The sequence below is a fragment of the Leucoraja erinacea genome, chromosome 9 (assembly GCF_028641065.1).
Source record: "Leucoraja erinacea ecotype New England chromosome 9, Leri_hhj_1, whole genome shotgun sequence".
NCBI classification, from domain to species: domain Eukaryota; kingdom Metazoa; phylum Chordata; class Chondrichthyes; order Rajiformes; family Rajidae; genus Leucoraja; species Leucoraja erinaceus.
This window is the reverse complement of record NC_073385.1, coordinates 39,546,257-39,561,072: the sequence shown is the minus strand read 5'-3', so window position 1 is coordinate 39,561,072 and position 14,816 is coordinate 39,546,257. Positions and strand designations below refer to the sequence as shown.

At 40.7% G+C, this 14,816-nt stretch overlaps 1 protein-coding gene across 2 annotated transcripts in view; it reads right to left on the bottom strand.

The window, feature by feature from the left end:
- Nucleotides 1-14,816, bottom strand: part of trmt61a (tRNA methyltransferase 61A) — a 41,938-nt gene that overhangs the window by 17,851 nt on the left and 9,271 nt on the right. The window contains exon 1 of one of the 2 annotated variants that reach the window (XM_055640597.1): nucleotides 10,512-10,641. The exons of the other annotated variant lie outside the window; for it this stretch is intronic. Coding sequence (XP_055496572.1) covers nucleotides 10,512-10,533 — 22 coding nt within the window. The 5' untranslated portion in view covers nucleotides 10,534-10,641. Of the gene's footprint in view, nucleotides 1-10,511; nucleotides 10,642-14,816 lie in introns of those variants that run through there. 2 annotated transcript variants of the gene reach the window in all.

The following is a 14,816-nucleotide window of genomic DNA, read 5'->3' as shown; positions in this document are numbered from 1 at the left end:
GTCCAACTTTGGTCTTAACTAATTTTTTCCTCTTCACATACCTAAAGAAGCTTTTACAATCCTGCTTTATATTCTTGGCTAGCTTACCTCCGTAAGTAGTCACCCAAAGAGTTGTACCTTTTTCTGGTTGCTTCTGGGCTTTCAACGTTTTGAAAATATTCGGCGCCTTGTTGCGACTATGACGGGTGATGGCAACTCATCAAAAAAAATTGCGTAAGTGGGACAGGCCCTTTATTACTGCACCAAGCTTGCAGCAAAACATCTGAATGGATCATAGAATTGATTGCAGATATAACAATCCATTTTGTTCAAAATGTTTTGGACAACTGCTATGACATATTATGAGAATTAAGCATATACTCAAGGAATTATCCTCTGTTGATTTCTGATCTGCAGTTCAGCTCACTTGGGGAGGAAAAAGTGGCGATGTCAGCCTAACCATTACTCACTTGGGTTGGGGAAAGGAAATGGAAAAATAGGCTGGATGATCTCAGAGCTCTGGCTGGCATTCAACCCTCAATGAATGTTTTTTTTTTTTTTTTTTATACCCTCCCACCCACCACGCTATTCAAATATTTTACCTCTAAATCTTTCACCTCGTTTCTTGCAGAAAGTGGGTAGGAAAACTGGGTCATTATCTCCGGAAAATTTTTAAAGAAAATAACAGCAAGCGATTGATACTCAGAATATAATGGAGAAAACCTTGAACAGATTCTGAAATTCAAAGTTATTGATAGATTGTATTCTTCCATACTACCTATTGCTATCTTCACAGAGGCAATCACGAGTGACTAAATTACTCCAGCATTTTGTGTCTATTGTGACATAAACTTCAGCCGTTTACAATTTCATCTTCCTGTGAAAAGTTTATACTTCATCCATCCTATCAGTGAAAATGATATGGACTCAGTGGGCTGTTCCTGTGCATTCCGTACTTAGTCAGGGATTGTTCTTATGTATGGAAATATCCTTACAAAATCTGTGTGCAAAAAATGAATTTCACTGTATTTTGGGTACACGTGATAATAAAAAGAACCATTGAACCACTGAACTTATTTTTGTTTGGTAAAGATAAAGGAAACATACTTTGCCAGTTCCAGGAAACACAAAAGGAGCATTTGTATAGATTAAGGTTTAATTACATGGTTGAGTCCTCTGAAAATAGATCAACCCTCTACTCTTGACAACAGATATTAATAATTATCTAGAAAAATGAAGTAACATTGATAACTTCCTCACAGTCACTCCCTCATGTCTGGTAAAGTCAACATGCGACTCTGAAAATACTGTAATAATTGAAACAAGAATCAGTCCAGTGGGAACACTGAATTATGCAGCTCATCATTACTAGAGTTCTCAAATAACCTTGGCCTATTTAGAGTTAATCAGTATTAACCTTTTTTTCCTCTCCCCTTGCTGTCGTGCTAGTTTCAGTAGGCAAACCTATTGTATTGCGTGAGGGTGGGGAAAGGTAGAACAAAAGTCAGAACAACTAAACCATCCCCCTTCCGTCTCCACCCAACACTGACATATTTAATAGCAATCGTGTAATTACAGGCCAATCTGGAATCCAAAGCAAATAAACTGTAAAACTACCTTGCCCTCTGCTAAGATAAAATAACTCGAGGCAGATTAGGAACTACAGTAAATGTGACCTTTCTATGTCTTTATGACTCAGCTGCTCAATGCACTAACTAGATCAGTCATCAGGAAAGTTGAAGTACATTTTAATAGCAAAATCTTTCTTACTAGCTATGCTCAAGGACATTTATAGGACTTTGCTATAGTCAGATAAGGGAAATAAAATCAGCCCAAATAGATCTACTAGACAAAAGCAATGTGGTGAATTCAATAAAATCTGGGGTGGGGGGGGTGGGTGGAACTGTACTGTGCAGGTGAAAGCGGCTGTGCATATTTTTATCATAATTCAGAACAGCTGTGATGAACATGGTAACAACAAACTTTCCACTTCGTTTTCTGTTGCAGCAGGAAACAAGAGCTAATTTAAGTGCTTTAATCAGCTTGAGAAGTTCTATTCCAGTATCAAATGCACTGGAACATTCATTATGACCATTAGTAGACTGATTGCGATATAACAGTCAAATTACAGTAGTTGTGCTTGTCCCTGGAATGAAAGGTTTCATCTATTACATCTACTCCTTCAACTCACAGAACCTCAAGGAATAATTTCAGATCCCCTCATTGCAATGCAACATTTAATAGAGCACGAAGAATATTTGAATTCTATGATCCAGTGAACTTATTACAGAGACAGAACTTTAATTGACATACTTACAAACAAAGCAGGGTATAGAAGGCCCTTGAACAAATTCATTCTTAAATGATGCACAAGGATTCAAGCATGTTTTCAGACATTTCTGTTCCAAATATATGGCCTGAAATTTTTCTCTGAAGTATTATACTGCAGTAAATAATTATTCTGGACTAAATATAAATAGTAATTTATCTTGTGCTCCAAATAACTAATCAAAATTCAACATATTGTTGCCTCACCCAAACCTCTGAGCTATTCATCCAATTAGCAAGGCTAAAGGGGAAAGCTGAAGAGTCAAATGCAACATTTACGTATACATTGCCTATAGAAATGGCAGGTTCTTTTGAACATGACATGCAAGATATTAGAATCCATATTAATTATGTGTTTGGTTTCTCGATGTTGGCAGACTCAGATCCTGCCACATTATGCAACATTATCCAATTTCGGTTAAGCACAGTTTTGTTTATTTAATCAAAATTTAAAGGTTAGGATGAAAAATGTACGTACTATTGTAAAGTTATCTTATCAAATGTTTCCTGAAATTGCAAGTTCAGACAGACACACACAGCCACACACTGGAAGTAAGCTCTGGTGAAAATAACACAAATCAATTTAGCATGGATTGTGATGAAATTAGCTTTCCTGTTTATTTGCTCTCAATCTCAAGATTAACTTTACAACCCAATTTACAAACAAAATATATCTAATTCAAATAATCTAATTATTGTATTCTGGAAACATTATTGAAATAAAAATGAGCCGGGCAAGTAATGGCAAATGGCTAATGCATCGACACGAGTGGAATATATTATGCAGAATAGGAAATGCGCTCTGGAAGGAAAAACATTTGTTACTTGTGAAGATAGACACAAAATGCTGGAGTAACTCAGGCAGCATCTCTGGAGAGAAGGAATGGGTGCCGTTTCAGGTCGAGTCACTTGCTCTATCCAAGCTGCTGTGCTTAATCAACTTTAAAATCTTACATCTACAAATATTTCATTCTACCCAATGTGTTTGTCTGGCTTTAACCCTACATCCTTACCAGTTTGATTTTTGCCCACGATTCCGACATATAGATTCTTGTGCTCAATTAATTTAAAAAAAAAAATTTGAAACAATATTCTACATTTATGTAATGCAATGTTTGCACTTTGCAAGAGTTTAAGATTAGTTCTGTTATGTTAAGAATATTATTCAATCCAAAATACTTTCTTCTAATATGTGTAAACTATGCAATTCATGGAGACATACTTCATGCCAGTCCAATCTATAAAGCTGCAACTCGCTGTGCCTTGTTCAAAAGCATTGGTTATCTTCTCATTCTTTCCACCCTCAATGGAATAGTATGGCAATATTGACGAAACAAACTCCATACAGACAGCACCTGTGGTCAGGATCGAACCCGGGTCTCTGGCGCTATGAGGCATCAACTCTATCACTACGTCACTGTGCCGCCCTAGAGAATGCAGCTAAATGTACCTAGATTTTTTGAGGCTTAACCACATCACGTACATCTTCAAAAATAATGGCTCTGCACGATTCACTGAAAAAACATTTATAATTTCAGACTCTACAAAATAAACGAGTTCCCAGTCGTTATTTTAATAGATGAGTGCTGATGTCAAACACTAAGTAGATGGTAATCTGGTTACCTTCTAATAATGAAGTTTTAAGTACATGAACCCGAAGCACTGGATTATCTACCCTCAATTAGTATTCTTCTTAGCTAAATTTAAAACACTAAAACAGCATCAATTAAGATTTCATTTTTAATCTAACACTTAAGAGCCCCGGCATCTGCAGCTCCTTGTATCTCACACTTGGTGAATGATTCACCCGACTTCAAAGCCGTTCCACCACCTACAAATCAGGAGTGTGATGCAGTACTGTACCTTGATAGCTGCAGCTCTCGTGATGCTCTAACTGCTCAACGCTATCCAGCCTACAGCAGTCTGCATACCATCAACTATTTTAAGCACCCACTTTCTCTCCAGCCTTGGCATACCATTTCTGCAATGTTTATTGTCTACAGGATATACAGCAATAGCTCACCAAAGCTATCTCTGCAGCATATCCTAAATCAGTGATCTTCACCACTGATAAAAATTGGATGTTCAAAGGAATCAGATACATGAGAACATAATCGCCAAGCAGACATGGGAATCGTACAATGTGGAAACAGGCCCTTTGGCCCAACTAACCGATGGCGTCAAGATGTCCATGTTAGGTTCACTGGTCTATAGCATGTTATTTCAAATTACTAAGTAAAAACCCTGGAACTTGCTACCCAACAGCATCCACCTTCTGCAGCATCCACCTCCAGCAGTTGCTACCTCAACGCATTGATGTAGCGACTGCAGAGGGTATTCCACCAACACCTTCTCAAGAAATTGGGATGGAAAATCAAAGCCGACCTTTAAGAAGTTAAGTTAAGAAGTTGAGAAAGTTAAATTACAAGGTTTTAGTTTAAAAACTTGCATCCCAATTACATTTTACTCCTATACCCTAGATTACAGTAACAAAACTTTAATCTGTTCGAGAAACATTGTATTCAAAATTTAAATGACTGGATGCAGTACAACTTGTATTGATTAAAAAGGCAGTACTGGAACCAATTTTTTAAAATTGTTTAATGGACTCAATAATGCAAGTTAGCATAACACCCTTAACTTTTTCATAACAACTGAACAGTGAATGAGTCACAGAGAATGACACAGACTCTCATTCATTATCATCCAACTTACATAAAAAGTGGAAATCAATGATGAAGTGACGTGCCTTTATACTTGTCCAACCATCTGCCTATCAAACTTCCCTTTCACCTGTATCCACCCCTTGCTTGCTTGGCTTTGTCAGCCCCCACTCTCTTCCAGCTTTCTCTCCCTGACTGCAATCAGTTTGAAGAAGGACCCTGATCAGAGACGTCCTTTCATGTTCTCCAGAGATGCTGCCTGACCTGTGTCCTTTTTTTTGTTACATTGAAACTAGCCCAAGGACTAAGTCCTTTTGAAATAACAACCAAATTAAAACTATTGACCATCTTCCAGTGCAGAGCGTGGTGAAGAAACCATTCACATATGCAGACAAATCCAGAGAACCCATGGTGAAAACTAGCACAAATGGCTACAGCTGGTGAATTGGGATAGAGGCAATTGCCATTAAAGTAATAATGAATGATCGAGCATGAAATCAGTGCCTTGACCAATTCCAAAATTACATATATACATACAGAAACAGAAGCAAGCTTCAGTCCAAAACATCAGCCCTTTACCCCCGATCAGGACAGTCCAACTAATGGAAATAGTTCCTTTTGATCTAATCAGCTCTTCTCAAATTCTTGAAAATCACTTATTAATGTTCTAAATTCCACCAAGAGTAGCCATACTTTCTGTAATTCATGGATCATTGAGCACTGCATTCTCATCAAAACAAATACATCCTCTAAAATGCAGTGCTCAAAAGAGCAAATATCTCTAGTGAAGGGCTGCTACAATTTTTGTATGGCCTATGCCTTGACAGAAGCTACTGACTGCTGAACTAACCACCATTATTGGTCATCTCCAAAAACCCGGCCACAAAACAACAATGGTAATAAAAATGGAGCTGCAGTAAAATCAATTTTCAAGTACACCAAAACCTTGCAAAAACAGCTCAGTCAATGTTTCGGGGCCAAGTGCGACTGGTCTATAGCCTACGAGAATTAACACTTATGAAACTCTCAGCTTCTGTCCCTAGAACATAGAAAGGAAAAGCACAGGAACAGACCACAATATATGTGCTAAACATGATGCCGTTAAACTTATCTCATCTGCCTGTACATGATCCATATCCTTTCATTCCCAGCATATTCACGTGCATATCTAAAAGCCTCTCAAACGCCATTGTTGTATTTGCCTTCATCACCATGGCAGTGTATTCCAGGCACCCTCCAGTGAATAAAATACTTTCCGGTAAATTACTTTCCCGATGCTTTAAACGTTGTCCTTTTCACCTTGAAGCTATGTCATCTAATCTTTGAGATTTTCACCTTGGCGAAAAAGGTTCTAGCGACCCAATCTATGCTTCTCATCATTTTATATACTTTTATCAGGTCTCCCCTCAACCTCCACCATTCCAGAGAAAATAGCCTGCCTATTCACCTCTCGTTATAGCTAATACCTTATAATCCACACAGCATTCTGGTAAACCTCTTCTGCATCCTCTCCAAACCTTCCACATCCTTCCTGTAATGGGCTGACCAAAACTGCAGGCAATACTCCAAATGCAGCCTAACTAAAGTCTTCTAAAGCTGCATCATTACCCTGACTCTCATATACAATGTCCTGACCAACAAAGGCAAGCATACCATATGCTTTCTTAACCACTCTCTCTACTTGTGTTACTACTTTCAGACAGCTATGGACTTGGACCCCAAGATCATTCTGTATATTAATGCTATTGCTTTCTTACCATTAACTATAGGTGTCCTCATGTTCAATCTTCCAATTCAATGATTCAATTCAATGATACTACAAATGCAACACCTCACATTTGTTCAGATTAAACTGCATCTGCCATTTCTCCACCCATTTCTGTCGCTGATCTATAACCCGTTATATACTTTGACCGCCCTCCTCACAGTCCACAACTCCAGCAATCTTGGTGTCGCTTTCCAACTTGCTAACCAGCCCATCTATGTTTACAACCAATTCAATATATATATATCCTTCCACCATAGATTCTCTCAGTAAGTCAGTTCTGAATCTAACCGACCAAGTCATTTTTATTCCTGTGCATCTAAATCTTTTGCATCATCCACCATGACTAATTTTATCAAATGCCTTACTAAAATCTACGTAGACAACACCCACTGCATTACCTGCATTGATCACCTTCATCACCTTCTTAAAAAAACATGATCAAGTCATAAAACACGACCTGCCTCATAGAAATCTACCTGCAGGGGTTGAGATTGATATAGGTTGATATTGATTGATCCACACAGAGAGTGGTGAATCTCTGGAATTCTCTGCCACAGAAGGTAGTTGAGGCCAGTTCATTGGCTATATTTAAGAGGGAGTTAGATGTGGCCCTTGTGGCTAAAGGGATCAGGGGGTATGGAGAGAAGGCAGGTACAGGATACTGAGTTGGGTGATCAGCCATGATCATATTGAATGGCGGTGCAGGCTCGAAGGGCCGAATGGCCTACTCCTGCACCTATTTTCTATGTTTCTATAAGAAATATCAAGGTGGTTGGCACATGGAACAAGCTGCCAGAGGAGTTGAGGTAGGTACTACAAATGTTTAAAAGGTTTAAAATGTTTAAAAACCCATTCCTTCTCTCCAGAGATGCTGCCTGCCCCACTGAGATACTCCAGCATTTTGTATCTTTCTAATGTTTAAAAGGTATTGGGACAGGTACATAGATAGGGAAAGTTTAGGATGTGGGCCAAATGCAGGCAGGTGGAATTAGTGTAGATGGGGCCTCTTGCTCAGCAAGGGCAAATTGGCCTGAAGGGCCTGTTTCCATGCTCAATGAGTTAATCAGAAAACTAGATGCCAGTGGTTTGGAAGCACAATGGGTTCCTGCGCAGGCAGTCCCATCTTGGGTAAGGTACAAGAAAAAAAACTATCAGGCCTACAGAACAGAGAGTGAATTAAGCTGCTACAGGAGAGCTAGAAGGTAGCTGAACAACCATGAGCTGCAGAGATTCTTCAGCATTGTCAAAAATCTATGGCTCAAGCATCTGACTGAGCTAATCAAGGGCAAACAACTCCTGCTGGAAGGAGCACTCAAGATGAAGAAGTTCTTTGCTCTTGATTTGTCCTCAACACTATTTCAGTCTACTGTCCATTACAATTGTAGCACAACTCCAGCCTAGCAAGGCGCTGTAAAGGCCACCCAAAAGTAGAAAACAATAAGGCCTCTGGAATAGACCCAAGCGCAGCTAAAACACTAACATGCAGTGAGAAATATGTTGCAAGTTCATGACTCATGCCTCTCATCTGGCTATAGGAGACAAAGCTCGGAGATCTCGGATGCCAGAATCATTTATCAGTAAGGAAACATCTGTTTGAGGTCATTACACAAACAGGAGTTCTGCATTGTCTGCCACAGACAAAAACAGTGCGAGAATCTTCCTCAAATGCCTCCTCCCACTAACTTAGGAGCGCCGTCGCACAGCTGCAGAATCCATCAAAAAACACAATGGACACAAAAAATGAACACAAAAGTTCATCTCAATACAAATCCAAGAGGAACACAGGAAGCACCATCAACCACGGCCAATCAACCGTGATTGCATGTTTCAGATGCGGATAAATTATCACATCAAAACATTGAAGCGGCATCAACACTCTCACCCAGAACATCTTCCAAATCCATGAGCAGGATAGGAAAAGCAACCTCAGGCCAACATCAAGACTCTGATCACACCTAATGAGCTCCAGAAGACAAGCCATGGCATGCTCATGCCACACTCTACAAACAATTATTTAACTCCAAGGTCTTATCACACCAAGTGATTTCCCAGTAGAACAAACAGACTCTAACAGGACATTACCAAGGCCACATCAATAAAATTAACATTAATATCACCTTGTCAAATCCTTGGCCCATTGCTATCCAAACCGACTGAGAAGCATCCTTGAAGGCACCAGGTATTTTCAATCTCCCCGACAGCAGCACATGAAAGCCAATTGCAAACTACGAATCAATCCAAACAACCTGTGACGGAGTCTGTGGATCTTGGATATAATTCATGAATCACCCACAGAACCAGGGTGGAAGCAAATCATCCATAATTAGTTTAGTTTAGTAATACAGCTTAGAAACAAGCCCTTTGGTCCACCAAATCTACAACAACCATCGATCACGGCACACTAGTTCCACATTATCCCACTTTCACATCCTACACACTAGCGGTAATTTACAGCAGTCAATTAACCTATATACCTACATGTCTTTGGGATATAGGAGGAAACCAAAGAGACCCTGGAGAAAATCCATGGAGAACGTACAAACTCCACGCACACAGCACCCATAGTCAGGATCAAACCTGGGTCCCTGACGCTAAGGCAACAGCTCTACGGCTGTGCCACTGTGCCAAGATCTTAAAGGGTTAGCGAACAAATGAGTTGGGTCTGCTGCTGGAATGTATTTTCCCTCTCAAAATATTAACTTAAATTCATTCTGCAGTGCAATAATTAAACTAATATGTGTCTTTATCCCTGTATTCACTGATTGATAGGCTATTTCCAAAATAGAATTAATTTGAAGCTCTCACCATGGCACAGGGTCCACATGAAAGTTGTATCCAAATTTGCTCTATTGGTGGGTGTTTGAATTTAAAAGATAATTGGAATAAGGTCTCCCCTGGGATCAGTACAAGATCTTTTGCTTTTCATGGTATACATCAGTAATTTAAACTCAATTAAGGAAAAATTACAGTGTTCTGCAAGTAATGCACAAAATTGTCTCTGCAGTTAATAGAATAAGAATGGTCACTGCATAAAGATATTAACTGATGGACAGAAATGAAGAAAAATTGAATTCACTTCAGAGCAGAACAACATATGAATTTGGGAATGACAGGCAATACAAGCACAGATAAACATGTAGGGACCAAGGACTTGGACACAAGCTTTAATGTGGTAATTTCAAGGCATTAAATTAATTTGAAACTTAGAAAGAAAGATACATTACCTCCAGATCTATATCGGTGAGACCAAGCGGAGGTTGGGCGATCGTTTCGCCGAACACCTCCGCTCGGTCCGCAATAACCAAGCAGACCTCCCGGTGGCTCAGCACTTCAACTCCCCCTCCCACTCCGTCTCTGACCTCTCTGTCCTGCGTCTCCTCCATGGCCACAGCGAGCAGCACCGGAAATTGGAGGAACAGCACCTCATATTCCGCTTGGGGAGTCTTCATCCTGGGGGCATGAACATCGAATTCTCCCAATTTTGTTAGTCCTTGCTATCTCCTCCCCTTCCTCAGTCCCCCTGCTGTCTCTTCCCATCCCCCAGCCTTCGGGCTCCTCCTCCTTTTTCCTTTCTTGTCCCCGCCCCCCCCCCCCCCCCCCCAGTCTGAAGAAGGGTTTCGGCCCGAAACGTTGCCCATTTCCTTCGCTCCATAGATGTTGCTGCACCCGCTGAGTTTCTCCAGCTTTTTTGTGTACCAACATTACCACAGTTCAGTTTAGTTTATTGTCACATGTACTGAGGTACAGTGAAAAGTTTTTTGTTGTGTGCTTACCTATAATGGGAATTTGAACCATTGGAATGCAGGAAGATCAATCTGGTTCACAAGTGTCCTCCAGTAAAGAGGCAAGTTTCCTTCCACAGGTCTCGCTTATGTGAGGATTATGACTCACTTTTTCCCAGAAAGTTGGGGTTGCAGACCATTTCCCTCCACTCCATCGAAGTTATCTGCAAGGTAGACACAAAATGTTGGAGTAACTCAACGGGACAGGCAGCATCTCTGGAGAGAAGGAATGGGTGAAGTTTCGGTTCGAGACCCTTCTTCAGATTCTTGACTCGAAATGTCACCCATTCCTTCTCTCTAGAGATGTTGCCTGTCCCGCTGAGTTACTCCAGCATTTTGTGTCTACCTTCGATTTAAACCAGCATCTGCAGTTCTTTCCTACACATGAAGTTATCTGCAAACCCTGCCGTAACTTATTTGGACTGTTCTGTAGTTTGCATATGGCCTCCATGTACTCTGGTCAGTGTTTGATCATACTCATGTACTCTGGTCAGTGTTAAGATCATACTAGTAGTCTGATCATTCTCACACTATATATTTTGAGAATTAAAAGGTTGACAATTATATTTCAGGGGGGGAGGGAGGGGGGGGGAGAAGAAGGTGGAGGGAGATCAAGGCACTCAGTGCCCAAAGAGTGGTGAAGATGGAAAAGCAACACATTGGAAAAGTCTTTGGATGAGCGTTCGATGTATCGCAAGGCTACAAGGTTACAGACCAATTCTAGAGGAGTAAGATTACCCTGAGTATTTTTTTGATCTGCATGGACATGATGCCCCCATTTGCTCCTTATGTGCTCTACATTTCCAAGATTGAAAGCCTAGTTACGGATTCCGAGTCTTTTAAATATAATAATCAGCAAAGTAATTGATAGAAAAATGTCAGCACTCTCATGGAACCAAAAGGCTCTCAGTATTCAATTCCGAGTCAGATCCAAATAAATGCTTTTGACCAAATCTATCAGCTGAATTACTGTAACAGTGAGAGCTTGGTGGAACACTCATTTCTGAATCAGAAGGTTGTTGGGTCAACTCCCTCTCGAATGACGATGAGAATAATTGAGAATGACATTCCAATAAAGTATGGAGGATCAGAGGTCATCTTTTGAAAGAACTGTTTAACCAAAGCCCTATCAGTCCTCCCAAGTAGGCATACCTATCCCATCCACTGCTTTAAAGAATAAACTACGAGCTATCCATAATATCTCGGCCAATATGAATCCCTCAATCAATTTTACTAAGGCAGAATAATGTGGTTACTACCGCAAAGCAATTTGCAGAGCATTCTATATGTAAAATGACTCCTGAATTTCTTATATTAAAACCGTGGATTACTCTTCCCCTGTACTCAATGGCTATAAACGATTTTGGAGGTACTTGTGAGGCAGAGCAAAGACACTATACAAGTGCCAACTGCACAACCACTACCTAAGTTACAGTTCCCCGGTGCTGTAAGGGGGCCATGTTAATGGCTATATTGGAAAGTGACTTCTATCTTTAATCCCTTTCCTGCACTGGCCCAATTCCCTTGATTCTCTTAAACCTAAAAATTAATAGATCCACTTTCTGGTTGTCGTAGCTGGTAGAACCACTGCCTCAAAGTGCCAGAGACCTGGGTTTGATCATGACTTTGGATGCTGTCTGTATGGAGTTTGTACGTTCTTCCTGTGACCACATTGGTTTCCTTCGGTTGCTCCCGCTTCCTCCCACATCTCAAAGAGGTGCAGATTTGTAGATTATATGGCCTTAGTAATGTGCCCCTAGTGTGCAGGGAGTGGACGAGGAAGTGGGAATATATAATATAAATGAGTAATTGATGGGCTGAAGGGCCTGGTTCCATGCAGTATCTCTTGGGCAAAGAATTCCAAAGGTCCACCGCTCTCAGTGAAAGAAAGGTCTTCTTACTTCAATCCCAAATGGCCAATCCCTTACTTTGAAATTGTGACCCCAATTCTGGACATTACAGCTTGGGGAAACAAATTCTCCAAATCTCTCCGAGCAAACCTTGTTAGGAATTTTGTATGTTTTAATTAAATCGCTACTCATTCTTCTCAACTGACAAAAAAAGAGCCCAGTTGCTTAACCAATCCTCATGTACAACACAGGTACTTGCCAAGAATCAATCTGGTGATACTTCTGAACCCTAATACAACTTTCCTTGGGCAAAGCGAACAGAACTGTATATAATGGTCCAGATGTAGTCTTCTCATGGCCTTATAAGCCACACTCAACCCATCTAATCCATAATAGCTCCATGCAGTTGTAATTCAGCTAGACCCATCCCACCTCAAATGCTTAAAAATAAAATTAAAATGCTGACTCAGTAGATCAGGTAGTATCTGAAGATGGGGTATCAGAAACTGCCAATATCCATGGACTGCAAAACAAAGTTAAGGTACAGGTTGAAGATCCTCCATCAGATGAAAAGTCTTCAGTGGGTAATTTGATTTTCTTCCAAAAGATGTCCCTTGATAAACAGCGTTTCCAGCTTAGACACAAAGTACTGGAGTAACTGAGCGGGTCAGGCAGCACCTCTATAGACAAAGGAGGGGTGAAGATTCCGGTTGGGACCCTTTTTCAGGCTGAAAGTACGGGTGGGATGGGGGCAACGAATGGTGAAGAGATGGGGGCGAGTGGTTGGGACTCTTCTTCCGATTGAAACTAGGGAGCTGTGAAGAACTGGAGATGAGGCGAATTGATGTTATCATCCAGCTGTAGTGCCAAGAACTGGGGTCACAGTCTCAAAGTAAAGCATTGGCCATTTGGGATTGAGATGAGAAGAAATTTTATTCACTGAGAGAGTCGTGAATCTTTGGAGTTCTTTGCCCAAGATGCAGTAGTTCTTTTTTTTTTTAAGATATACAGCTTGGAATCCGGCCCTTCAGCCCATCAATCTCTCGTTTACACCATTATTATCCCACTTTCTCACCCACTCCTTACAGAGCAGCGGCAATTTGCAGAGGTCCCCAACTCTTCACCCCACCCCCTACTTTCAGTCTTTGTCTCCAGAGATGCTGACATTGTTTCCAGAGACACTGGGTTACTCCAACACTTTGTGTCTATCTTTGGCATAAACCAGCATCTACATAGTGTTTCCAGCTTTTTCTTTTTGTTTGATTTCCAGCGGTTGCGGCTTTTCCAATTTCCAGCAAAATCTTTACCATTAGCCCTTCGTACTACCCCAACTGTATGTTCCAGACCCAAACCAGACTCTGCACAAAAACAATTCCTTATATAATTTTTGCCAATCAACTTCATTTTACATCCTCGAGTTCTTCAGCTCTGCATCAACGAGAATAGTTTCTGTTTATTTAAATCCTCTTGGTGAATCACTTGTGATTCCACTCCAAAGTCGTCATATCTTTTGTGCAGTGTAATATACAGAACAGGACAATACTCTAGTAATAGTCAAACCACTATTTTACCCCAATCCTAAGGCATGCTCCCTTATGTCCTTCTTGCTCTCGTACTCTGGGCAATTATTTACAAAACCCAACAGCCAATTATTAAAACCACTTTCTCAACTCTCCCACTTTCCACAAACTCCATTCATCAACAAACCAGATCTCCATTCTTGTACCTGTTAAAATTGCCTCTTCTTATTCTTATCTCCACTTCACATGTCTGAGCATTAATTGTATTTGTTACCCATGCACACATTCCACCTGTATGTAGCCCCTTAAGTCTATTATTATCGTCCTCACATTTCACTCCATCATTTTCAAATATGGAACCTTTGTTCACCCATATTCAAATTGATGATGTAAGAGGTAGGCAGTGTCCAAGAACTGACCCCTGGGGTAACCCCACTGTTCATTTCCCTCCAGTCCAACATGCACAATTTTTCACCACTACTGTCATCTTACCAAGCCAGTTTTTTTTAATCCACTTGCGAAAATTTAAACTTACAAAATTCTTAAGGGGTTGGACAGGCTAGATGCAGGAAGATTGTTCCCGATGTTGGGGAAGTCCAGGACAAGGGGTCACAGCTTAAGGATAGAGGGGAAATCCTTTAAGACCGAGATGAGAAGGACATTTTTCACGCAGAGAGTGGTGGATCTCTGGAACTCTCTGCCACAGAAGGTAGTCGAGGCCAGTTCATTGGCTATATTTAAGAGGGAGTTAGATGTGGCCCTTGTGGCTAAAGGGATCAGGGGGTATGGAGAGAAGGCAGGTACGGGATAGCGAGTTGGATGATCAGCCATGATCATATTGAATGGCGGTGCAGGCTCGAAGAGCCGAATGGCCTACTCCTGCACCTATTTTCTATGTATCTATGTATTCTGCCTCTGCCCTTTTT